This window comes from Trichomonas vaginalis, chromosome VI, assembly GCF_026262505.1.
Source record: "Trichomonas vaginalis G3 chromosome VI, whole genome shotgun sequence".
Taxonomy (NCBI): domain Eukaryota; phylum Parabasalia; order Trichomonadida; family Trichomonadidae; genus Trichomonas; species Trichomonas vaginalis.
The window spans coordinates 2,699,307-2,725,304 of record NC_067208.1 but is presented as its reverse complement, the minus strand read 5'-3'; the positions used below and the strand labels follow the sequence as shown (position 1 = coordinate 2,725,304).

The window sequence follows — 25,998 nt, the reverse complement described above, 5'->3', positions numbered from 1 at the left end:
TTTGATAACAGATATTAGACGCAAGGCTGAAAATCATCAGTATAAAAACAGTTCTGAAGTAATTGAAGATTTATCACGTGTAATCCGTTTTGTAGATTGTGGAAACAAATATTTCATTCAGAAAGATTACAACATACACGACAAAATAAATCAAATATCATTCGTTCTTCAATCAAACATGAAAGAGTCACTTAAAATGATTAAATTATTTAAAGAAGAAGGTAAAACCATAACAGCATGGGATGTACTATTAAATCAATTGTCTTCATTAACCGTTAAGGGTGTTTGCTTTAAATCTGATTTCCCAGATGTTTTCTCAACGTTTCAGGGTTATAAATACAACATTCTCGAAAAGCTTGATTACTCAAAAATTGAGATGTTTATGAATTTCATTAAAGAAGCCATATGCGATAATAACGATGAAGTGTATAAATACCTTCTCGGCTGGATTGCATCAATGATTCAACATCCTGGAATCAAGAATGAAACAGCAATTATTTTGAAAGGACTTCAGGGAACAGGTAAAAACAGATTCACAGACATTATTTCTGAACTTCTCGCTGGTTATTCATGTAAAAACATTACCGAAATAGGTGAGTTAACGGGTAATTTCAATTCAGTAGTTGAGAATAAAATGTTTCTTGTACTTAATGAACTCAAGAATGTAGGTGAAGACAGACTCGCAAACTTCAACGCTTTGAAATCAATTATAACGGATAATGAGATTAGAATTAATGAAAAGAATCAACCCAGAAGAACTGCTCAGAACGTTGCAAACTTCATTTTCGTAACTAATAACGTTTACCCTGTCAAAATTGAAGTTGGAGACAGAAGATATGTAGTTTTAAGAGTTAATGGTAAATTTAAGGGTCAATTTGATTACTTCAAGAATTTGATGAATTCATGCACTAGGGAATTTTATGATAATTTACTGACGTATTTTATGCAATATGACCTTTCATCATTTAATGTACGAATCATTCCGATGACTGAAGCCAAACAAGATTTAATTGAATTATCAACAAATCCTTTAGATGTATGGATAAATACACATTATGATGAATTGTGTGTAGGTATGATGTGTAAAAATGCTCTATTCTGCAAACCATCAGACATGAAAGACAAGAATTTCCAAATGAGTATTAAGGATAAATGTGATAGGAAACATAGAAGAATAGACGGTAAACAAACATGGTGTTATGTTTTGAAAGAAGAAATGAAAGGATTATATAAACAGGTTGAACCAAACGATAATGATGATTCATTTACTGACGATGAAATACCTGTAAATGACGCTTTATAAAGTATGATTGGAATTTATTTTTGCCATCCTCCTATGTTGTTGTCAAAATGTCATGTTGTCACATTTTTTCAGAGAAAGTTGAATTACCTGGTGACCTGGTGACCTGGTGACCTCATCAGTTATTCAAAAATAATGAATTATTGAATAACCTGAAACCATTAACGTAAACATTAACGTAAACATTAACGTAAACATTAACGTAAACATTAACGATAAAAATTTATTTCCTATGTTGTTGTCAAAATGTCATGTTGTCACATTTTTTCAGAGAAAGTTGAATTACCTGGTGACCTGGTGACCTGGTGACCTCATCAGTTATTCAAAAATAATGAATTATTGAATAACCTAGTAGCAGTGAAATAAAATTTTGTTATCAGTTATTTTATCATCGTTTTATTAAGTTCATCTTTAGTTAATAATTTGAATGGATTCGCTAATGTTCCACCTTGAGTCACATCACCTACCCTGGCTAATTGTGAAGAACCTGGGATAAGTACTCCATGAAATGATTTCATTGGTATCATTAATTTAGAAATAGTTGGCTTAATTAATTTTGTCATTTATGATAAAAATAAAATTGCATAATTTAAATTTTTCTTTCTCATTTTCTCATTTTTTACCTTGTTTTGGTTTCAGCAACTTTTCAAGTTGTTGTCTTGTCAGTAACTTTAATTTTAACTTTGGATCAAATATTGAGCGTTCATTGAACTCTATACCATGCGTAAACTGTCATGTAAGGTGGCATGTATTCTTTACTTTGTCCCGTTGTTTGTGTATATCCTGAAACGAAATGTGTATGGTTTCCTTCTCCCTGAGTGTCATCCCAGTAACAATTTATAGCAAACTTAACGTCGTCTTTAACATCATATCCTTTACCTTTTGTCATTCCTGACCAATCCCAATATCTATGCTTATGCCAACCTGCTTGAGATGTACTTAAATCTATGTAGTGACTGTGTGCAGGTAAATTTTCACCTGTAATCGTTTTACTTCCACCTGTTTCCTTTGAAGAGTTTGCACAATACAAAAACCTGTCAACTATTTGTTCCCATGCACCAACACCAAACATTGCTTGAGGACCTCTTGCATCCATAGATGTATAAATAGAACCTACTGGGTTCATTAAATCAAACATATGAGATATTATGGGATTGTCTCTTTTGAACTTAAAATATAGTGCAACTATTTCAGGTTTCTTCTGGTTTGTGTCAGAATATTTTTTATAATATAATCTTATGTTTTCAGGGTGGGTAAAATCTTGACTATAATATTTATTTTTGTCATCTGTATAATAATATACTATTCTCGTTTTTTCTATTGCATTATATCTTTTATATCTATAATAGTCTAAATATAATGTTAACTTTTGTTCATCTACATGTGGTGTTCTGACATCATCTCCATAGTCATAATAATATGGTGCTGGAGCTGGGTTAGGCAATGTCATATCTGCCATTTCATAAACTCTTAAATATTTCTTTTGTTCGTCTCCATATAAGTTTAAGTAACAGTTGTTGTCTAATGGAACTTTAACTTGTGTGCCATCATTCTTTTTATAACTTACATACATTTCATTGTTATTTTTCGGAATAAGTTTACACCGTGCACCATTTTTTAAGGACTGTACAAACTGCCATCTAAAATATTTATTTTCTTCATTGACAGTAAAGTCACCAAGAATAGTTTCAATATTTTTAGTTGTTCCTATCAAACTTTGGTATATTTCGTTAACATATTCCTTATCTGCCTTCTTCTCTAACCCATCATTAACATAAGTTTTATCTGCTTTAAGGTCTAAACATCCTGAAACCCATCCTGTATCAGCTTTAGTTTTTAAAATCTTTGATGTCCATTCATGATACCATTCAACCCTTTCTTTAATTTCATTATCTTTTTCATCAACATAAACCAAATTTACCTTCTTCTCTAACCCATCATTAACATAAGTTTTATCTGCTTTAAGGTCTAAACATCCTGAAACCCATCCTGTATCAGCTTTAGTTTTTAAAATCTTTGATGTCCATTCATGATACCATTCAACCCTTTCTTTAATTTCATTATCTTTTTCATCAACATAAACCAAATTTGCCTTCTTCATTAACTCACTATCCACATATTCCTTATCTACCTTCTTCATTATGTCATTAAGGAAACCTTTTATGAATTCCTCATTTAAATTAAATCTTCCAATCTTCAAAACTTTAGGAAATGCATTTAATGCGTAATATCTTTGTTCTTCTGGTGGAATTGATGTTATATCATCCGTTATACCTTTAATTTTTGAATTCATAAATAAAATTTCTTTTATATTTGATATCACTGCACCACCTTTGCAAACGAATTCGAAATGGTCATTTTTCAATACTATCTCCAAATCTCCATATTTCAACCTTTGTGTTTGTTCTGCCGTCTTTGAATTATATGCATATATGGCGTATGTAATGGTTTGAAGGACCTGGGTGCTTTGTGCCTTAAGTTGCTGTGGTTGCTGTTGTTTAATCATTTATTATGATTTAAAAATAAATATTTAATCTGTTATCTCATCAGCTATTTTTTCTATTTGAAATTGCCATAATATTTCATTCATAAATTCTAAATCACAATCAAATAGGTCAGTTATTCTAAATTTAATATTTGATAAATCTTTTGAATGAAGAATAAATGAATTCCCGGATAATTGAAACGGATATGATAAAGAAAATGTGTTTAAGTTGATGGATAAAATGTTTTGTATTGATGGGTAAGAGTTAGGGTCTAATGTTTGATGTGAAAATCTCATTGGGGTATTAACTTTATCACATTTGATTAAAATGAAATTGGAACCGGTGTCAGAATACAAAACAGCCCCAACATCTTTTTCAAAATTTAATATCCCCAACAATGAACGAAGATGAGGAGTACAAAATTTAATTTTCAGCGGGAATTTAATAAGGTTATTTATTTCATCAAGTTCAAAAAGTTTATCAGGTTTTGATTTAAATTTTTCTTCATACCATACGATAAATGATTCATTTAAATAACTTAAAATCGTGTTAATATCCCATTTCGCTATCACATTATTTATATACATATCATACGTTTTTTCATGGTCATCTTTAATAAATGATATATAATCTGAAGGGTCTAAAAGAATGGGATTAAATTTACCACTCACAGAAACGAGAGTAACATTATAAATTCCGCTAACTGTTAAATTTAATTCACAGTTATTATTTGAAATAATATTGATAATTGACATTTTTATTACGATTAAAAATATGGTAAAGCGTTATTTTCCAGTGATAAATAAAACTAGAATAAGATTACCTCAAGAATTCATAAATTCAACGAATAAGAAATTCATTCATGTTATAAATTTTAGTGTTTTCAGAAAATATGAGTCGATGTCATATTCATCAACAGGTTATATTTCACTTCATTCAAATTTAGTTCAATCAAACCCATATAATGACCATTTCATAAGATTTTCAGATGGTATTAAAAATGTAATTGATAGATTAAAATATGAACAAATTGACAATATCGAATTTTTGGAATTTTGGTTTAAATATCCTGATGGAAAAAAGATTGAAGTTAAAGATAAAGCTGATACTATAACAAAAACAATTACAATGACTGATCCAGATAGTGGGAAACAAAAAGAAATAAAACAAACGATAGAAACTGGTGAAAGGTCAATTATTATTGATTATGATTCAAAGGATTATTATTCGTTAATGTTAATGCTTGAATATTAAATAGCCTTAACAAAGAATTTTTCAAGTGATATTTTATATTCATCAACTATTTTATTATAAATATCATTATATGTTAAATGAAGTTCAGTTGTTGTTCCGTTCTTTGTTATCTTAATTGTGCTAATATCCTTTATAGGATTTATTTTTGCAACTGTTCCACAGCATGAAACTTCATCATCTATGAAAAATTGAATCTTAACGTCTGAATCTTGAACATCACAAAGAATGGCGATAATGTGAATTAATGATTCATAAGGTAAAATAATTAAACCAGATTGGTCAATTAAATTTATTATTGAATCATAATTATTAATTATTATATCATGGTAAATTTTCATTAATTCAGAATTAATGTCTATTTTATATGGGTTCTCGATGTTTGATGAAAGAGGTGGGGGGTATGTTGGATAAGTGGGAATCTCAACAGGTTCTTTACCGGGTTCGGATAAAATGATTGGGTCTCCATTCTCATGGTTTTCTTCATTCTCCTCATCCTTTTTCGGTAAGTCACGAGTTAATAAATTTGGTTGAGTTGCTGACCTCGTTAATTCAGGGCTAACATTAACTTTAACATTTTGAATAATTCGTGATTTATCATCATTTACGTTATAACCAACCGTAATCTCTGCTTTTGCGTTAGTGTTCTTTTGACTAGTGAAACGTCTTCTCATTTATAATCGAATAAAAAAAATATATTTAAACTTTTATTTTGCTGGAACTTTTGAATCTATTATTCCCTGTATTTGTTCATGAAGTTGATTTTTAGCATTTTCATCGAAATTAATAGACCGAATATATTCATTAATTGCATTCTTATAATCATCTGATTTCTCAAATTTTCTTTTATCTGATTCCTTAACTAAATCATAAGTTAAACCTCGTTGCTGATATAATGGTTTCTTAATTAAATCTTTGAATGCTTGAGATAAAGCACCTGATGCAATTCTTGCTACTATAATTGGTTGGAATTGCTGTTTAAGTTCATCTTTAACATTTGCGAAAACTGGATCGAATAAAGCAACTTTAAAGAATTTCTTAGCTGAAATTTCAGGTCTAATATTTGCATATTGACCATCAAACTGGTTGGAATATCGTGGTAATCCATCCGGTCCCTCTTCAATAGCATTTAATTCTTCATTGAAATAAGAATATGGATTATGACGGTATGAATTAATTGGACCATTTTTACCTTCCCCAATGTATTGTTTAACAGCTTTTCCATTTTCATCAAATTGCATAGGATAACGTTCATTATATGCTTTACGTTTAGGATAATCACTTATAGCTAACTTGTAACCATTTATAACTTTAATATTACCTTGACCATCAGTAACGAAAACTTCATTTATACCATCAGGTTTTCCATTCGGACCCGTAATGTCTGCTTCGTGTGCTTCCCAATTTGGACCATGACGTTTAGCATATGCTTGAGCTTCTGGTAATGTTAAAACGTTTCTCATTTGTTTAACATCTTTTTGAAGACCAGCAACAATATGAACTAATTCTTTCATTCCATCGGGAACTTTCATAGTTCTATTATATGCACCCCTTTTGTTTGTCCCTTGTTTTAATGGAACCTGTAGAAGATTTACCATTTCTGTCATGTTTAATTATAAATAAAAAAATAAAAATTAATTATAAAAAGTTAATCAAATTTAACACTTCCTTTATTTAAATCAACTATTATTTTTCCATGTTCACCTAATTGCTGATATTGTGTGTAAAGTTCATTAATGCTCATTGGTAAATTCACTTGATAAAGCATAACGTTCAACTGTTGACGACTAAACCCACTGAAAATGAAAAGGGTTGATAGATTTGATTTAATGTTTGTGCTTAATGCTTTGAAATATTGAACAGCCATAAAGAATGAACACTGAATGTGTCGACATTGAGTTAATAACTGATTAAAATATGATTTCTCATTTGCTATTAGTTTTGATTTCACTGCATCATCTAGAAAAATGAGTGAATGCAAAAATTCTTTATCAAAATTTGAAATGGAAAGTGTTTCAAATAATTCATCCCGTTGTTTATCAATAATTTTATCCTCTAATCCTTGCTTCTTGATTGTATTATATAATTCTTTATACATTAAAAAGTTTTTTAAATAATCTTCTGCTTCTTCTTGTGATAAATAAATAATTGGAATTTTGATTAAATGCTTTAAAGATTCAAATGTATCATCTGAAGGTGAACCTGAACGGTTGATATAAATTAACACATGTGAATGGGGGAAGTGTTAGCAATAATGATAATTTGTTTTAATATCGTTAATGTTTTACCTTTATTCTGTTTACCAATTGCTGCAGTGATTGAATTTAAGTAACATTCAGAATATGGAATTTTCATTAATTTTTCCTTAGATAGAGCATTTCTATTATCACTCAATGCTTCATTAATCATATCATCTACGTATGTATTATATACTCCTGCTAATTCTTCATAAGGGGTGGATGAATTTAAATCCATTTAATCAAAAATAAATTTATAATTTTAAACATTTCTATTCATCAATATTTCATCATATGAACTTCTATACTGTGGTGGTGTACCTGTTGGATGATATTTCAAACCTTCATCCGGTGTCCATGTCCAATATGTAGTCCTAGTAAACCAAACCTGAGGAGGATTTGTCACCTTTGAACAGTAAGTGTCATTTTCACCCTGAATGATTGGATAAGCTTTCACTTGTACTGTAACTTGTGAGTTGAAAGTTTCTAATCCATCAAAGAATATACCCGCTCCATCACGTTGAACTGGAATAGTGCATAAGAATGAAGTTTGGTCTTTCCATGTTCTAGCTAATGGCGTGCCATTATCAGCATTCAGTGGTCTAGTTAATGAGTCCTCGTATTCTTCCGTGCATTCATTCACTCCATCTAAATCAGAAGCTTGAAGCATACGTGTAAAGAATATGTCGCCCACTGTGGTCATCGCTTGATCGGGGAAGTTTCTGGAATCTATAGTGACCTGAAGACCTCGAAGCATTGGATTTTCTAAAACTGTTCTTTGCATTGCATTTTTCGGAAATGTTAACACAACATCTGTAACATTATGAAGAGCATATGAGAAATCTGAGCTAATACCTTCAGGAGTGATGCAACCTCCATTTAGTGAACGAACGTCAATATGTTGAGCTGGAATCATGAATGGATCTTCCTTACTAAATAAACGTGGTATTGCTTTAACTGATTCTTCAATTAAACCATATCCGGGTGTAATACATTTATCCTCTAAAACTTCCATCTTTGTGCATGAAATAATAACGTTATCAACTGTTGCGTCAGCAGATGTAGCGGCTAAGCTTGTAATTAATTTGGTAGGAAGTCCGATTTGTTGGAATTTGCGATCATATTTATAAACATGATTCATAATCTTTTCATAATTTTCATCAGTTATCTTTTCATAAACGTAATTTTGTAAATCAGCAACTCTTAACGGGTCAACCTGACAAAATACTAAAGTATCCCTGAAAACATAATATTTAAGAATGATATCACCAAATGATTTAGGATAATCATCGAACGCCTGAAATGCTAACAAATCATTTACCGGAATAATCATATCAAAAGTGACATCAACTTCTTCATTTTCTTTCTTGAAAACTTCTGAAGGGTCAATATATTTACCACATACTGAGTTATCATATTTTTGAACATTATTATATAACGAATGAACAAACTTTTTAACTTTCCTTTCTGATCTTGGTTTATATGTTGCAAATGCGAAAGATTCACGGGCGCAATCCATCTGAAGATAACCGGCATCACCTCTTTCGGTTTCTACTTCTAATTGTTTAAAGCTTTGATTTGATGATTTGTAACCAACGAATAAACGCATGCATTTAAAAGCGGTATCACATGTGAAAGCTTTATTTGAAACTAGAGTTACTTTAACTTTGCGTTTAATATATGTGTCACCTAATTGATTCACATCATGAGCTGGATTTGTAATTCTTAAATGAGTTTGTTTATCATCAAAATATGGAGCATCAGAGTCATAGCATGAACTTTCAAGTTCTCTATAATATCTTCTACCATCATTCTTTGCGAATATTTCATTTATCTTTTCGAATGAATGAAACACATTTCCATTAATCGGTTTAGTGTTTGACACCAAATAGTTAGTCGTCATTTATTAATAAATAAAAAATCAAAATTAAAAGATGAAAATGAATTTTTAATTTTAATGAAATAATCAACTATGGCTGCAGGATTCTTTAAAAAATTATGGGATAGAGTAAAAAGAGGGGCGAGTAAAGTTTGGGAAACATTGAAGAAGGGAGCAAATTGGATATTTAAGAATAAAGAAGCAATTAGTGACGTTGCTGAATCAATAACACCAAAAGCTACCCCAATAAGAGAAATTTTAAATAAAGGAGAAAAAGTTTATCAAAGACTACAACCGATACTAAGATAAAAATAATATTTATTTATTTTTCCACTATTTACCTCCTATTTTATTAAGTATTCCTTCAGCTATTCCACCAATTGCGTTACCTGCTTGTGCTCCCATCGCCGGATTACCTGCTTTAGTACCTAATACTCCACCTATGATAGTTCCTGCCGTTTTCGCTACTGGTGCCAAAAAGTTTGCAACAGGTTTAATAACCTTTTTATAAACCCAACCTGCAGCTTTCTTAATTCCATCCCATAATTTTTTAAAGAATCCTGCCGCCATTTCTGATTTAATATTAATTAAAAAATATATTTCATCACTTATATTCTAATTTTTATTTAATGATAAATGAAACCGATTTTAAAAATAAATGAAACAGAGGAGGAAGAAATAAATGAAGGTGAAAATGTTCAACAAAAAATAAACGTTGTTAAACCAATTACTGAAATAAAAATTTTTTCATCTGTTGAAGAATTTAATGACTATTATGCTAATAATAAAAAATTATTTGAAGAATTGACAACGTGTAAATTGAATAAAATGTTTAAAGTTGATGGATTCAAAATTTCAAAAATAAAAGGGGTGGTTAGTTTGAAATCTATTCCTCAATCAAGAATCACCTCATTAATGAAAATAGATGATTTAACAAAAAGAATAGAAGAGATTGAAGAAAGAATGAATCAAATAATTGATTTCATAAATTCAAATAATCATTAGTTTCTTAAAGTTCAATGTTGAACTCATCAAATTCTTCATCATCATCATCATTATCTTTAGCGAGTTTATTTATTTTTTCGATTCTATCTTTTGATAGTCTTGCGTTTAATTTTTTCTGAAGTTTTTCGTTACCAAGTTCTAAAATTTTACATGGATGATATTTAAACTCGTTAAATTCTTTTTCCTCACTTTTAATCATTAATCTACAAAGAACTTTAGTGAGGTGATTTTGTTGTTTAAACCATTTATCCTTAATATTTGTTATAAATTCAATATCCGGAATTAATTCCCAAATTTTTGAATTTTCGATTAATTTACCATCAAATGCAAAAGCAATGGGTTTAATATTAAACTTACCTTTATAAAATAAACTTTCTATGTAATCATCAAAATAAACGTCTACTTGTTTAACCTGGGCGAGAATTGGTGAAAGTTTATCCATTAATTGATTCACAGTCACGAATCTTGTTCCGTTCATTTCATGCGAATTAAAAAAATAAATTATTCAAAAAATGTAAGACATGAATTTCTAATTTCTTTTACCCGTTTATGAGGTCTTTGATTATGACTTCATTGATTTCATTCAGGATTTAAACAATGTTTAATTAATCACGGAATATCCAACATCATCTATATATATATAGCTTCTTTTATAAAAGATGAAATAAATTATTTTTATGTATGGGCTGAGTGTAAATGTCTTACGATTTGAAAATTTTTTAAATCTTGATTTATTCAAAAACGTAAGAATAAAAACCGTAAGAATCATACATTTTTTACTTCATATGTTAAAAAAATGATACAAAATCGTTCTATATTGTATGAATTCTTACGTTTACAAAAAAAGTCACAAAACCCGCTATATATACTACTTCGATGATATAGAGAGAATTGTCACTGCTGCTTATGAAACGTAATATCTCATCATATTGATCGGAAAATGTTGATAAATAAAGGTATTGTATGTTATCTAAAGCTTTAAAATCTTATATACGAAAAAAAGAGATCTGACATTGTGTCAGATCTCAGTAAAAGTGACATTTACATGTCAAAAAAATAGAATGAGTTTAAGTAATTAAAATTGAGGGTGAGAGTAGTATTGTATGAAATAATATCTCTCACCCTCCAATTCATCCTATGGCGCCGAAAAAATTTTGGTGAAATGCGACCACATTTCACCAAAATTTCTCGGCGCCATATAGAGAACTAGAGCCTGTGAGGTACTGATACTATCCATGTACCTCGCAGGCTCTAGTTCCAAGCCAAAATGGCTAAAAATTGCCCGCAATTGTTCACATTGCGGGCAATTTTTAGCCATTTTGGCTGGGAATTGGAGGGTGAGAGTAGTATTGTATGAAATAATATCTCTCACCCTCCAATTCATCCTATGGCGCCGAAAAAATTTTGGTGAAATGCGACCACATTTCACCAAAATTTCTCGGCGCCATATAGAGAACTAGAGCCTGTGAGGTACTGATACTATCCATGTACCTCGCAGGCTCTAGTTCCAAGCCAAAATGGCTAAAAATTGCCCGCAATTGTTCACATTCCCATCTTTTGTTGGTAAGACGAAGAATATGAAATAAATTATGAAGAAGATAATGATGAATAAAATATCACTTTTTATATTTTTGACACGTAAAGTTGTCACTTTTCTGTCAAACCGTTTTTATCGTTTTCGTATATAACAGTATCAAATCTATTTGAAAGATATTCGAAGAAGTGATATTTTGAATTGTGAATTTTAATATTGTTTCATTTTGTGTAGATTGCTCGATAATGAAATGTATCAAAAGATTCATTGAATATGAGTCAATGGAAAAGCTTAAATCCTTAGGGATATCCAAAATAAATCTTAATAAAGAAGATTCGTCTTGAAAATTAGCTTCCGAAAGTTCTATTTCAGTCGGAGCTGGAAGATTCCGATCATTTATGAATCTCGAAACGACAGAAAATTTGTATTGTTTATATTTCATTATTCGAAATGATAAACTTCAAAATCTAAAATTTATTTAACAATAGGATGTTTAACACTAATTTTTTAAGGACTTCGACTTTAGCATCACATAAATATGTTATTTTCTATATTAAAACGTAATTTTGGTGGTCTTAGAATAGAAAAATATGCAATATTCGTGGAGATAATGAGGGTTCTTAAACATGTTCTTAAAAATAAATAAAATAATACAAATCTTTATTCAATCTTTTGATATTGTTGGTCCTCTCTTTGTGAAAATACTTAACTTCAAAGAGTATTATGTTTTACCTAGTGAGGACCTTAAGTTTGCAAAAACATAATAAAAGTAAAATAAAAAAGATCGGATTTATCACAAAACTTTGAGTATTATAGGATTTAATATATTTTCTTAGTAGATTATATGATTTAGTTTCTTAAAATCTAAAGTATTTCTTGAGGAAAATATAAATTGAAATTCAAAAAGTAAAAAAAATGTAAACGAATCAAATTTTAAATGGACCAAATGTTGATTTTTCATTCGTTTTCTCATTATCGAAAAAAATTTGGAAAGCTAAGAAGTCAATAACAAGTTATATAATACAACAAAACCCACATCGGATATGTTTTCATCAAATAGTCTCCTAGATTTGTTATGAAATTAAAATATCATGATATTTTAAGGGCTTTTGATTTCAATATTAGAATTATTCAGTTATATCGTGCTAATATCAATTGCTTTATACAATTAATCGTTTACAAGCTGCAAAAATCGAACAATAATTTGACTTTGTAAAAAAAGTGCGTCATTTTTATTCGTTATACTTACAAAATGTAAACATTACGAGAAACATTTACATTTGTAAATGTAACAAGTAAAGTTGTATCGCATAATTTGACTTTGTAAAAAAAGTGCGTCATTTTTATTCGTTATACTTACAAAATGTAAACATTACGAGAAACATTTACATTTGTAAATGTAACAAGTAAATACATCAGATTTAAATTGTAAATGTAGTTTATCTCTCTCATCTCCTTTTTAAAAGGTATTACATACATACGAACGCATGGGTCACTCAATAATTAGCGTGATAATAATTGAGGATAGACTGTAATCGTAATTTTATTTTTGGACTTATATTTCGACATTTTGAAGTCGCTTGAAAGTCTTGCAAATGATTAAATTTGGAAATTTTGACCTAAGTCTGCATTATTTTGATGACTTAAACAATTCTATAAATCTGTTTTCCTAAAAATTTAAAAAGATATAATTTCAATTTCCCTAAATTTATGTAATTCATATATCACCAAAATATTTGGACTGCATTTCGTTTGTCTGCACCTAATTAAAGTCTAAATACCAATTAATTTTGGAGTTGCATTGCTTTTAATGTAAAAATGCACGTTTAGAAAAAGACGATAACGATTAAATTACAAAATCGATAACGACGACGATTAAATTACAAAATCGATAACCTCTCGTAATTAAAAGAATTTTCGCTAAAATTAATTTCAGTTTATGAGATTTCTTTTAACTTGATGGTAATAATGCTCATGTAACATGGATAATAGCCGATGGAGTGTAAATTAAAGTTAACTTAATTGCATGAAATTTAAACATGGATCATGCAGAGGTTAACTTTACTTGCCGAACTATATGGGCAGCAAGAATTGCAAAGCCGAGCATATTGTTGCCAATAAGGTATAAAAAAAATTATGTAAACTATTCAAAATTGAATACTTACGCCTTTTGTTTCGCAGTTTAAATTTTGTCAGATTCTATATACATTAAACTTCGAGCAAAGATCTATATATAGCTCTGACAAATCAGCATTAATTAATGAATATTCGAAATTCAATGTCCAAAATTAAAAACCTTAAATTTTCAAAGGTTATATCAAAGAAATGTGCCCACTCCCAATATTAGCAGCTTAGCTTAGCTGTTCATTCTGGAAAATACCTAGGCCTAGTTATGCATATATCTATAAATATTGTTCGCATCTCTCTTATCGAAGTCAAGTATTAAATTAATTTTTTGAAAATCATATACAATATTCACTTTCCTAATTAATAATAATTAAAGCAAATATGTCTGATTCAATATAATATGATTGGATTCGAATTTAGTTAAATCAAAATCATATTTATGGGAACCTAGTCATTTTAAGTCTTGTAATCTTAATAATAAAACAAATTCATGGAAGTAATTTTAATTATAAAACAAAATCATTCCTTTGCACAGATTTTAAATTGGTGATTTGAGAAATTTAATCAGAACCTTCTGCAATTTTGTGGAAGTCATCATGCTTATTTTTAATCAATGTTATGTATACTACATATAAGGAGTTTAAAATCTGCATCAATATTAATAGAATCCAAAATTTCCATACCAAAATGTAAATGTGATGTGACCAAATATAGTGTTCTCCCCAGAATTATTTTTGCCTTTTTCCTCGAAATTATTATTAAACATCAGATTTCAAATATTAAGAGTGAAATTGAATGAAGCACGTTGAGGATAAAGTGAAAGCTAAGATCACATTTTTTGTGAGTAGGATCACTTCTTATATCAACTATGTCCCTAGTTCATTGTAAGTTATTGATTTAATAACTCAAATTTTGTAGAAGCAAATTAAGGTATGTATGTATGTATCCTATTTAATAAACATGTTATTAATCCAAACAAATGAGTGAACTTGATTCTAAAGATTACAGCACCGATGGTCTTACATTATTATCAGTATCAAGTAAATCACCAAATATCATTATTTCATCGAAATGTGTCACAATCTTCGGAAGTACTGATGACAATTATGCATTCAGAATTGCCAAAGATCTTGTTGAAACATTCACATTTCAAAACAATCCAAATCTCAGATATATTAATAGCTATGCATTCTACAGCTGCACAAAATTACGATCTGTTGATTTATCAATGTGTTCAAAACTTGAAACATTAGGAAGTTATTCATTCTCTAAATGCTCATCAGTTACAACATTCATTTTACCAGAAGGCTTAAAATCAATTGGATATTGCGCAATTAGCGAGCTTAGAATCACAACAATCAACATTCCATCTACAGTTACATATATTAGCGATAATGGAATTTGCAATATGGGATCTTTAAAGAGTGTCACATTCTCTAAAGGGTCACAGCTTACAACGTTACTAAGTAATACTTTTATTAACACAGGTTTGACATCATTTACTTTTCCAGAGAAATTATCAATGGTTCCCGGTCTGACTTTTAGTGGTGTTGGTTCAATTAATGAAATACATCTTGATACAGCCAATAAAAACTTTTTCTGTGATGACAAAGCTCTATATTCATATGACAGAACTGTTATTTATTATTTTGCCTCAAATATAGGTGGAAGTTATAAAATTTTAGAATCAGTCACAAAAATATCTCTTGGATGTTTTTGCTTTACACATCTAAAATCATTAATAATTCCTCAATCTGTAACAGAAATTGAAGGTTATGCATTTTATTATTCAAGTATTTCAAATATCACACTTCCAAGGATAACAACAATTGGAGAATGTACATTCATTGGTTCATCGATTTCAACTATATATATTCCAGATTCAGTTGTAGAAATCGGAACGAGTGCTTTTGAAGGATGTTCAAAATTAAAAATATTAAATTTACCTTCATCAATTAAAACTATCGGAGGTAATGCATTGCCTAATTACGATGATGTTCAAATTTCGTTCTCAGATAATCCAAATCTTTACTTAGATAAACAGTATGTATTATTTACAGATCAAAACACAACAATTTCACAGTTTTTAGGAACTAAAACGGAGATTACTCTTCCCGGTACAGTCAAAATCATTAAAGAGAAGGCGTTCAACGAAAATAAAAAAATTGGTATTGTTTCTTTTGAAGGAGGTTCTAACATCGAAAAAGTCGAAAGTTCAGCATTTCAAGGCTGCACAAATCTAAGTAGATTTGATTTTGGAACTAAAATTATTGAAATCCAAAATAGTGCATTTGAAAACACTATTTTGAATAGTGAGATTTCATTCCCAGAAACAATAACAAAGATTGGTGATTCAGCATTCAAGAATTGTAAATTCATTCCTTCAATTAGATTTGAATCATTATCTTCAACGAGAGAACTTAAATCTTTCTATAACAAACGAAGTTATGAATTATACAAACAATTATATTCTAGTTCTCCATTGACCATCGGCAACGATGCATTTTCATCATGTTCATCTATCAGTGAGATTGCTATTTATCGCGATACAAGTATTTCATTTGGACAAAACACATTCAGTGGTTTATTATCATTGACTCGCTTTACATTTTATAACAACATCATTTCTATTGGCAGTGGTTGTTTCATGAACAGCGGTCTTCGTCATGTCGAATTCCGCGATAACATTATCTGCAACAATATTCTTCCAGCATTCATCTTTAGTGGCTGTACCAATCTTACAGATTTCGATATCCCTACTAACTGCGAAACTATTGACTCATCATCACTTAGCGGCACTAGTATCATCCATCTTTCACTTCCCGACCGTGTTCGTACTCTTGGTGACCAATGTCTCAAAGACTGCCGTGAACTTGTTTCTGTTGACATCAGCAACAGTAGTTCACTTGAGCGCATCGGCTATGGTGTTTTTGACGGGTGCACTAAGTTCTCAGTTGTCTCACCATTCTCATCTACACACTTTGTTTTCGACAGTGGTGCCATCTACAGCAGTGACAAACATCACATGCACGTCTACCCTCCAGCATCATCACGGTCATACTTCTATCTTCTGGACGGTGTCGAAGTTATTGAAGACAGTGCATTCATCGGCTGCATTCATCTTGTCAGTGTTCTTCTTCCCGAAGTCAGTCTTGTTCGTATTGGTTCTAGTTCATTCAAAGACTGCATCAATCTTCGTCATATCACTATCCCATCTAGCATTGTCTCTATTGGTTCCGATGCATTCCGAAACTGTCCTCTTCTTGTTTGTGGTGCTCTTATCCAGAACAAATCTAACAAGACACTTGTTTCACTTCTTTCATCTAGTGGTCTTGAACTCGGGAGCACATCATTCTGCAATGGATTCTCATGCACAGTCCATCCACAATCCACTATCAATATTCCTATTTCTAATATTGCTGTTTTTATATTATTATAAATTATATAAAATTAATAATTTAAAATAAAAGCATTATATAGAATTATTTTTTAAAAAAAATCACTGAACTCATATTTGGCTTTTATGAAAAATATTGATCAGTAAATTTTTGATCTCAGACTAGCTTAGATTTTTGACCTAAAAATGTCTTCATATGTTATGTCATTGATAATCATTTAGAACAACAATAGTGTCTATATGAAATCAGATTGAATGAACATTTAATGAGAATAAAGCAAGCATTTGTAAAAAAATGAAAACAAATTAAGGATAGAAGAAGTTTAATAATAAAATATAAAACAGTTTAAAAATAATTTCTTATTTGAAGTAAGTTGTAGCATGAGGAATCTCTGGATTGCACAATAGCTTTCCACCAGCTGGTGCTGAGAAAGCCATACTTCCATCTTCACTTAAATGGATTGAAATTCTGACTCTTGCTGGAATGTTCTTTGGATCTGGGGGTTTGAGGGTATATTCTTTTGTAACGATTGTATCAGGTTCGAATGCTGATAATTTGAGTTCGATCTCACCTATTTCTTCATCACCACCGAAGATTCTCTTCTTGAAAAGACAAATAACGAGTGAAGATCTGTGGGCATCCTGATACTTGAATTCCCATGTATGGTTTGGATGCTCTCCTTTCTTGAAATCAAAGCCGTATCCCATAAAGCAATGACGAGGACCAACACGCATGACAAGATCTGATTTTCCTTCTAAACCAGGGAATGAACCAGTGTCAACTGCATCTACTTTAACATAAGCGCGAGCACCACTGAGTAATGGCATGTAATTGCCGCCATAGTTGTTATTGCGGAACATAATCAAAAATGAACTTACTGGATTTTGTGAACGTTATCGATTGAAATTTGAAAGCTTAGTATTCAATTAGTTTTGAGTGATAATTAGGTCATTGCATTGGAAATCGATCAATTAAAATTTGTTTTAGGTATATTAGAGAGATAGTTTATAATGAAATTTAATGATTTTGAAACTGTTTTCAAAAAATTGAATATTGTTTAAAGAGATCAACCTATTTATTGATCTTTGTATTCTTCTGAATGATGTAGTTCGAAATAAGTGTTAATTCATCAATAGTCGACCAAAAATTTTGGCCAAAATTTTTCTCAAAAAAAATAAAGAAAATTAGTGATTACTTGTTGTTATGAAATATCCTATTTGAAAGCTCAAAATAATTTTATATGAGGTCTCTCAATTGCTCTGCTTAAAATCTTCTCAAATAATATTCATGGATTCTCTCAATTTTAAATTCCCATAAATTTATTTAAATTTATTCCTCTTTATGATGTGTGTGTCATGTTAATATTAATTTATATTTGAAAGATCAAAAAAGAATTGATGGGAGCAATGAGACAAAAATCTTCAAATGGTTTTGGTAAGATTAAGATGTTCTGATTTTGAAATCTATTGTTTAAGTTCATAATATAGATGGTTTTTTTATAGTGATGTTTAAATTTTTTGGAGAACAAAATTTGCTAAAAAAAAGGGGTTGTATTATTGTCGTCTGGCGGTTTTAGACGACAATGCGAATCTCAGGATTGGTGTGCTTTTTAACTAAATTATTTATATGGTTTAAATAAGCAATATTTATATAAATATTTCATATAGTTATTAAGGATATATAACATATTTTTACAAATAATATATTATGAATATCTTCAAAACATCTTTTTAACCTATAAAATCATGCGCACACATTGTAAATAAGCTATATATGAAAATACAATTCTTCACATAGCAAGTAATAGCTTTATTATTCTGAAATAAATATCGCATTTTATCAATTTGCTGTTCTTTATGATTTGATCTTCTCATGCATTAATATAGCATATAAACTATATGTTCTTTATAGAATTATAGGTAAAATTTGGTATATGCACCCTTTAAAATGTGTATTTAAACCACAAATTCAATTATTTTTCATGATATCAATATTTGCGTTTTCATAGCCAATAATTCTTATTTATTTATGTTTAAACTAATTGGCAATATAAATGGAAATATGTTATATAATATTATCTTGGTTAAATAGATTTTAATATAATATTACCTTAGAAAATGATATAGAACTTTGCTCATGAACATCATTTTTGTTTACCATTAATTGAGTTATTCCAACGCATAAGGCAAGAATCAATTAATTTTAATTAGCTAAATAATTAATAATAGTGATTCTATGAATGGTAAAAATGGTTGTGTCGCGTATTTTGGTGGTAAATATTCATAAAAATAATAATTTAATTTATTTATTTTAAAATTTTATTAATTCTAATCTCTATATTGCTATAAATATCAATAATAGCTTATTAAAGGCATTATAATATACAAATGCAAACACAATTAAACAATATCTCGTAATTCCCCTTTTTAATATATGTATCCAAGTTTCTATCGTTGTTTCTTGAATATATATATCAAAGATATGAATAGCGCTGGTTTTGTGATTGCATAAATAACTTATATATCAATATACTCAGTATAAGTTCATATATACATGATATAATTTGGTTGTCCACTGAATGTATGCTCATATGGTGGATTACTTGCACTTTTTTTCTTTGATGCAAATGTGTCAGATACAATTCCTGATTTGCTCATATGGGTGCAGGGTCCTAGTGATAAACCCTGCAAATACATGAGCAAATCAGGAAAAACTTGCAATTGATTTGAAGAATGTGAATCTAGCCTTATATTTCAGAAAATGATTTTATATTTGCAAGGAATGAGCATCATTCCATGCAAAGGTAAACTCATATTAGAAAAATTTCTTTTTTTTGGAAATGATTATTCTCAAATTCTATCTAAAACTCTCAATTAATAATCACATTCTAGGGCTGTACAAGATTTAAAAAAACATTGCCGGGTTACCGTAGAGGCCTAAAAAAATCGCGCCTCGGCGGCAAGCCGCCTCGGCATTAAGAATGCGCATCTAAATTTTTATATGTCCTTCTTTCTTTTATTTTTCCCTTCCCTTTCTTTTCTTTTTCTTTTTTTTCCCTCCTCTTGCTCTCATTTACCTTTTTTTCCTTTTCTCATCATTTTTCAAAATTTTAAATTTTTATCAAAAATCTTGCCTATAAAAGCAGACTATGGAACCTTTTAATGCCTCTTAATCAATATTATACAGCATAAAGCATATTAAATGAAAGTAATTACGTATAAATTTATTTTATTATCTTATTTATTAATTCTTTAGCATGTATTGTTTAATATTAACTTTTCTGTACATTAAATATGATATCTCCAAAGTATGAATGCCTTGTAACGAAACGAAAACTTAATTTTATGTTGAATATTTGTCACAAACATTAGATTATTAAAATATATGTTGGATATCCCTTAGTATGAGACTTCATGACTCTTGTAGTCTAACGTGAGCTTTGGATTGCAAGCTCTGTGGTTAACGAACATAAATTAATTGTAAAGTTTTCAAAATTTTTCATCGTTTCTATCAGCATCTATTTTTCCTTTAAAATAATATATTTGTATGAATACAATATTTAGTAATTTTTTTATTTCCCATAATTTCATTCAAAATTTCAGAAAAAATTAATTTCTATTCAATATTATTTCAGCTTCAAAACACTTCATTCTTATAGATGTTGATTCACTAAAGTGTGATACTCAATGTCTTATTTCAATGAAAATTGTTCTGCAAATTTATTTCACTTTTGACCTCACTTTTTCCGTAATTCAATTTTTTACTTTTAATATTTTAGATCTTCATAATATCATTTGAAAAATTAACCATATAAAAAAATCAAGTTAACAATTCACTTTTTCCGTAATTCAAAAATCAAAAATATAAATAATATATCTTTTTATCAAATATTATTATTATATTCTATGAAAAATGAGGTCCGGAAATTTTGCGGATTCCCGTAACTCAATTTTACGGAAAAAGTGCAGTAAACTATTCAAAATACGGAAAAATTGGTGTAAACTAATGATTTTACGGTAAAATCACGGAAAGTCCCGGAAGAATATATGTGCCTATATGAAATTATACAAAAATGAATCAAACGCATTTTAAAAGATTGTTCTTGTATTATCAATGCTATTCGCAGATTTATTAGTTGAAGAAAATTACCAAATTTTTGCCGATTTACAAAAAATGATTTACAAAGCATATTTTTATAAGGCTTTAAAAATCTTTAAAATGTGACCGGTGACGGAAATCCATGGTAACCAACCGCGGTTCCCGTTTGGAATGCCATATCACATTCTCATTTAAACCATATATAACATTACTTTATAAATCTAGATTTTTCCAAATTCTTAATTTTCATATGAAATTTGTAATTTTTGATTTTAAATTCAGAATTTTGATTTTTTTTGAAATTTTTGTTTAATTTTATGTTTATTATATTCTTTATGTATAACAATTTTATTCAAGTTTATTTTTTCAATATTTACGATAATTATTAATTCAATTTTTAAACAAATGTTTTGATGGGACGAGCTTACAGATCATAGGCTCATCCCATCAAAACATTCACTTAAAAACTCTGGCCTTCATCGAGGCCAGAGTTCACAATTCATATCCTCGGAGCCAAGTTCCTCGATGGTAGTCCTCATTAGGCACGATCCGAGAGGAACTTGGCTCTGAATGAAACTCACAAGCTCTGGCCTCAGGAAAGGCCAGAGCTTCGCAAAACATCCTCGGGGCCGGTTTCCTCAAAGGCCGCCCTGATTCGGGCGGTCGGAGAGGATTCCAGTCCCGAGAGAACGTCCCTACGAAGCTCGGGCCTTATCAGAGGCAAGAGCCTGCAAGATCAATCCTCAGGGCCGAGTTTTTCCATCTTCGTCATCATGGAAGATGATCTCGTGAGAACTCGGCCCTGAAAGACTTCATATTACAGGTCCTGGCCTCATGAGAGACCAGAACTTCGCAAATAATGCTCAGAGCCGGCTTTCTCAAATGCCACCATGATCTATCGCGAAGCTATGGCCACAATGGAGGTCAGAGCCTGCAAGATCAATCCTCAGGATCGAGGTTGAGGGAGATCGTCCGCATCATTGACGATCTCTTATCATCTCGATCCTGAAAGACTTAAAAATGCAGGATCTGACCTCTACAGATGCTACAACCTCGCTTACAGTTCTCAGAGCCAGCTTTCTCAAATGCTGCCATGATCTATGGCGGCAGGAGAGGAATCTGGCCCTGAGAACGGACTATTACGAAGTTTTGGCCTAAGTAGGGACCCGTTCCTAAAAAAATACTCTCTTCTCAATAAATTAAGTTTTCATTTATCCAAGAAAGCCTTGAAGGAAGTCCAAACCATGAGAATGGGCTTCCTTCCAGGCTTACTGGTACTACTGGAGCGATTTTTGCTTCCATTGCAGCTCCTGAAATATATACTATAAATTATATTAAAAACATTGAGAATTTTGATTTCTATTTCATATGTCCAGCCTATAAAAGCATAATAATGAATATTTCTGGCTCAAATTAGTTGAAAATGCAATTTTGTGCTAAGATTTCCAAAATTGGTTATAAAACTAGACTATTTTAATGAAGAAAACCAATAATAGGATCTCAAGTACTAATATTCATTATGTGTTGTATAAAACAATTAATTCAAATATATAAATTAAAAATGAAACTATTTATATTCATTTTATTAAATTATCTTTTGTTCACAGTAAAATCTAACTATTTCACATTTCAATAACCTGATACTATTGTTCAAACTTTAATAATTGCAATAATAAAGTTTTGGAATATATTCTCTTTATTCATTCTGTGAGATACACAATTAAACACATTGGAAGTAGTATAGAAACATATAGTACAATTATAACACAATGTCAGACACATCTCTTACCATTTAATAAAATTAGATAAAGAATCTCCAAAAATTAAAATATGTGTTTTTGCACTCATTTCTATATTTTATGCATTACTATAGGTATTCCTATATGCACCAACGAATTTTATCTGTTATATGTTAAAAACAACTTTAATCTAATGTGATCAAGTTGCATGATATACAACCATACATCCACTGCATATCCACATGATTCTATATACAATAGAGCATGTTCCTATCTAAATTAAAATGTTAGAAATGAATTGTACGAATTTTAAAACAAAAATTATTATTGTAGTCTGACGACAATAATAGTTTTGTCACTTTTTCTAGACGACAATAAAACATCCTCAAAAAAAAAGATTAGCCAAAGAGTGAGCTATAAGAGACAGCTATATTTATAAGGAATAAATGAGAATATATTGCAAGCATAGCGATCGCGATGATAAAAGTTCCGAAAATTACAAACGTTTTATCCATATTGTTTTAAAACAGTTTTGGTGTAATAACAACAAAAACTAGCTTGTATACTCCTAAATATCAAAGTGTTATTAGGATGTATATTAGGAGAAATCAATAGAGAATTTATCAAACTGAATTTTACATGAGAATGATGCCCAATTAATAGATGTTGTGTAAAATGTTGATCTAATGAAATACTATATGAGTAAATTATAAAGTCAATTATTTTATAACAAAAAAACTGCCACTATCACTAATTACATAGAGTAATTATATATGCTTTAATCATTTTACTTGGGAGAAGCATTTAAGAGACGATCGGATGCACAGATGGGGTTAATGAATGGGGAATCATACATAAAAATGTCAGTTTTGTAAAAAAAAACTATAATATGATGAATTAAATTAAGCAATATTCAATACTTTAGTAATAGAATATATAGTTTTTCCATTCGATATTTAGAAAAAATTGTAATTTATGACCTGATTCTTTGAACTAAATGTAACTATGTTTATATTGAAGCACTTATCATAATACTTTTATGAGAATCACAACATCGTTTTTCTCAAATTAGAATTGCAAAAAAGATAGTTCTTTTAATATGCTGCATGAAAATTATAATTTTCATCAAGAATGTAATCATTTTACATATTAAAACTGAGGATTTGCGCTTTGAATATTCTTTAAAATAAAAAAATCTGGAAAAATTTAATATATTTATCATTAAATATTTTGAATTGAACTGTTTTAAAAATCTGGAAAATGGTTTGGTGGAGTTGGTGCTCATGCAAAAATTGTTTTTCAATGTGTGAAATCATTTCTTAAACAGAAATATCGTTTTTGACACTTATTTTTTTATGGCTCTAACACCAGAGGAAATCAAAGAGTATAAGTCATTATTTGAAGAATACGATACAAATAAAAATGGTACACTCGAAGTAAGCGAAATTTCTTCCATTTTACGCAAAGTTAAGGGACATAGACCCACAAAGAGACAAATCACAAACTTAATGTCAAAAGTAGATAAGAATCATGATAATGTTCTTTCGTTAGATGAGTTCCTCGAAGCAATGTCTCAGATGGCTTTGTCAAAAGAAAAAGAAGCAAGAGAAGTTTTTAATACTATTGATACAGATAAAAGCGGTTCAATTACTAAAGAAGAATTACTCAAATTCATGGAAATTGTAAACCAGGAAGTCTCATTACCTGATGTTGACTGCATCTTTGATAAGTATGATGTTAGTCAAGACGATAAGATCAATTTTAGTGAATTCCTTAAGATGTACCGTGAGCTTGGATTTTAAGCGGATTTCACAAAAATGTGGATAAAAATTTTTAATTTTTTTTATTTTTATAAAAAAACTTATTCTTTTAAGTTAAGAAAAAGTAAGTCGAAGGAGAAATTTAATTAAATTCATATACTTAATGTGAACGGATTAAGGAATATTAATCATTCTAATCGAGTAAGCTTTTAACTTGTAGACATACAAACCCTTGGTGTAATTCTAGTAGACTGACTATTTAATTGAGCCAATTGCTAAAAATCGTATTGCGACCATTTTAATAATGAATAATTTACTGGATCTTTTAGGGTAAGATTACAATATATAGCTTTAAGTTTAAGAACCAGTGGCATTTTAATAACTATACCGAAATAATTGTTTAGGCATCATTTTTTGTAGAACTAATAGGTGCGCAATGCTTGTATTAGAATAAACAAGTGCATGTATCATGCTTTTTCATAAATTATTGGCTGAAATATTTTAAATCTTTGGAAATAATTTTGATTCGATATTAGATATTTTCGAGTTTGGTTACCTACGGTAGATAGTTCATAAATGGAGAATATTGAGTACCTTAATGAAAATGTCACACGGTACACTAATGCAGTGTCTAAATTATATGACTAACAATTTTTTAAAGATTAATACAACACAAAGCTTCTCCATTTTGCCGATTATATTTTACCTAATTCCGGTAATCGAATACCAATTTTTCTAGATTTTATCGCGAATTTATCTTCAGATCACATAAAAAAACAATTTAGTTTTCGATAGGAATTAACATAACTTTCAGTGAAATATTCCGGTAGAGAAACAATAAAAAATTGATTCATCCAATTTTTAAAGCTAATAATTAAATTCTATTAAGATCGAATTTTTTTGAGAGTATTCAATTTCTTTTGATGTAAAAAATTTTTTGAGACGTCCACCGGTTCTTATTCTCATTGTCTTTCTGATAAAAACTCAAGTTTAATCTATCTTTTAAAGCTAGAGAATTTTGAAATCTCGAAAGCCGATTTTCAGAGAAAACGGCTTATCGGAAATTGATGGAGAAATGAATGGTCATTTGATCATTCAAATTTGACCAATATCACCAGTATATTGCAATAATACATATAATCAGATATTAATCCAATCTTATAATTTCAGATGACCTAAGAAAT

At 29.7% G+C, this 25,998-nt stretch overlaps 9 protein-coding genes across 9 annotated transcripts, besides 6 other annotated features; 4 read left to right on the top strand and 5 right to left on the bottom strand.

Moving 5' to 3' along the window:
• Nucleotides 1–7,386: part of a mobile genetic element that runs on past the window's edge.
• Nucleotides 179–1,017, top strand: TVAGG3_0795050 (uncharacterized protein; the record flags this gene model as incomplete). Its single annotated transcript, XM_051247113.1, has 1 exon — nt 179–1,017. A coding segment is annotated over one exon (839 nt), but the record flags the coding sequence as incomplete, so codon positions are not given.
• On the top strand, nt 1,115–1,303 carry TVAGG3_0795040 (uncharacterized protein; the record flags this gene model as incomplete). Its single annotated transcript, XM_051247112.1, has 1 exon — nt 1,115–1,303. One exon carries the CDS (start codon nt 1,115–1,117, stop codon nt 1,301–1,303), a length of 189 nt encoding a protein of 62 aa, XP_051082587.1.
• TVAGG3_0795030 (phage tail repeat-like family) lies at nt 2,004–3,593 on the bottom strand (the record flags this gene model as incomplete). Its single annotated transcript, XM_051247111.1, has 1 exon — nt 2,004–3,593. One exon carries the CDS (start codon nt 3,591–3,593, stop codon nt 2,004–2,006), a length of 1,590 nt encoding a protein of 529 aa, XP_051082586.1.
• TVAGG3_0795020 (uncharacterized protein) lies at nt 6,045–6,569 on the bottom strand (the record flags this gene model as incomplete). Its single annotated transcript, XM_051247110.1, has 1 exon — nt 6,045–6,569. A coding segment is annotated over one exon (525 nt), but the record flags the coding sequence as incomplete, so codon positions are not given.
• A 230-nt stretch (nt 7,387–7,616) lies between the features above and the next one.
• On the bottom strand, nt 7,617–8,607 carry TVAGG3_0795000 (uncharacterized protein; the record flags this gene model as incomplete). Its single annotated transcript, XM_051247109.1, has 1 exon — nt 7,617–8,607. A coding segment is annotated over one exon (991 nt), but the record flags the coding sequence as incomplete, so codon positions are not given.
• Nucleotides 8,608–9,486: 879 nt separating this feature from the next.
• TVAGG3_0794990 (N-acetylmuramoyl-l-alanine amidase family) lies at nt 9,487–9,723 on the bottom strand (the record flags this gene model as incomplete). Its single annotated transcript, XM_001302511.1, has 1 exon — nt 9,487–9,723. The coding sequence occupies one exon, from the start codon at nt 9,721–9,723 to the stop codon at nt 9,487–9,489; it is 237 nt and encodes a 78-aa protein (XP_001302512.1).
• A 1,584-nt stretch (nt 9,724–11,307) lies between these two features.
• Nucleotides 11,308–11,416: a mobile genetic element.
• Nucleotides 11,417–11,557: 141 nt separating this feature from the next.
• Nucleotides 11,558–11,666: a mobile genetic element.
• A 120-nt stretch (nt 11,667–11,786) lies between these two features.
• Nucleotides 11,787–11,848: a mobile genetic element.
• A 1,533-nt stretch (nt 11,849–13,381) lies between these two features.
• Nucleotides 13,382–13,588: a mobile genetic element.
• Nucleotides 13,589–14,798: 1,210 nt separating this feature from the next.
• TVAGG3_0794940 (regulation of response to stimulus) lies at nt 14,799–17,258 on the top strand (the record flags this gene model as incomplete). Its single annotated transcript, XM_001302510.1, has 1 exon — nt 14,799–17,258. One exon carries the CDS (start codon nt 14,799–14,801, stop codon nt 17,256–17,258), a length of 2,460 nt encoding a protein of 819 aa, XP_001302511.1.
• A 318-nt stretch (nt 17,259–17,576) lies between these two features.
• Nucleotides 17,577–18,284, bottom strand: TVAGG3_0794930 (C2 domain (calcium/lipid-binding domain, CaLB) family; the record flags this gene model as incomplete). Its single annotated transcript, XM_001302509.2, has 1 exon — nt 17,577–18,077. The coding sequence occupies one exon, from the start codon at nt 18,075–18,077 to the stop codon at nt 17,577–17,579; it is 501 nt and encodes a 166-aa protein (XP_001302510.1).
• A 1,818-nt stretch (nt 18,285–20,102) lies between these two features.
• Nucleotides 20,103–20,298: a mobile genetic element.
• Nucleotides 20,299–24,322: 4,024 nt separating this feature from the next.
• TVAGG3_0794910 (calcium-binding protein family) lies at nt 24,323–25,550 on the top strand (the record flags this gene model as incomplete). Its single annotated transcript, XM_001302508.2, has 1 exon — nt 24,410–24,856. One exon carries the CDS (start codon nt 24,410–24,412, stop codon nt 24,854–24,856), a length of 447 nt encoding a protein of 148 aa, XP_001302509.1.
• Nucleotides 25,551–25,998: the final 448 nt, after the last annotated feature.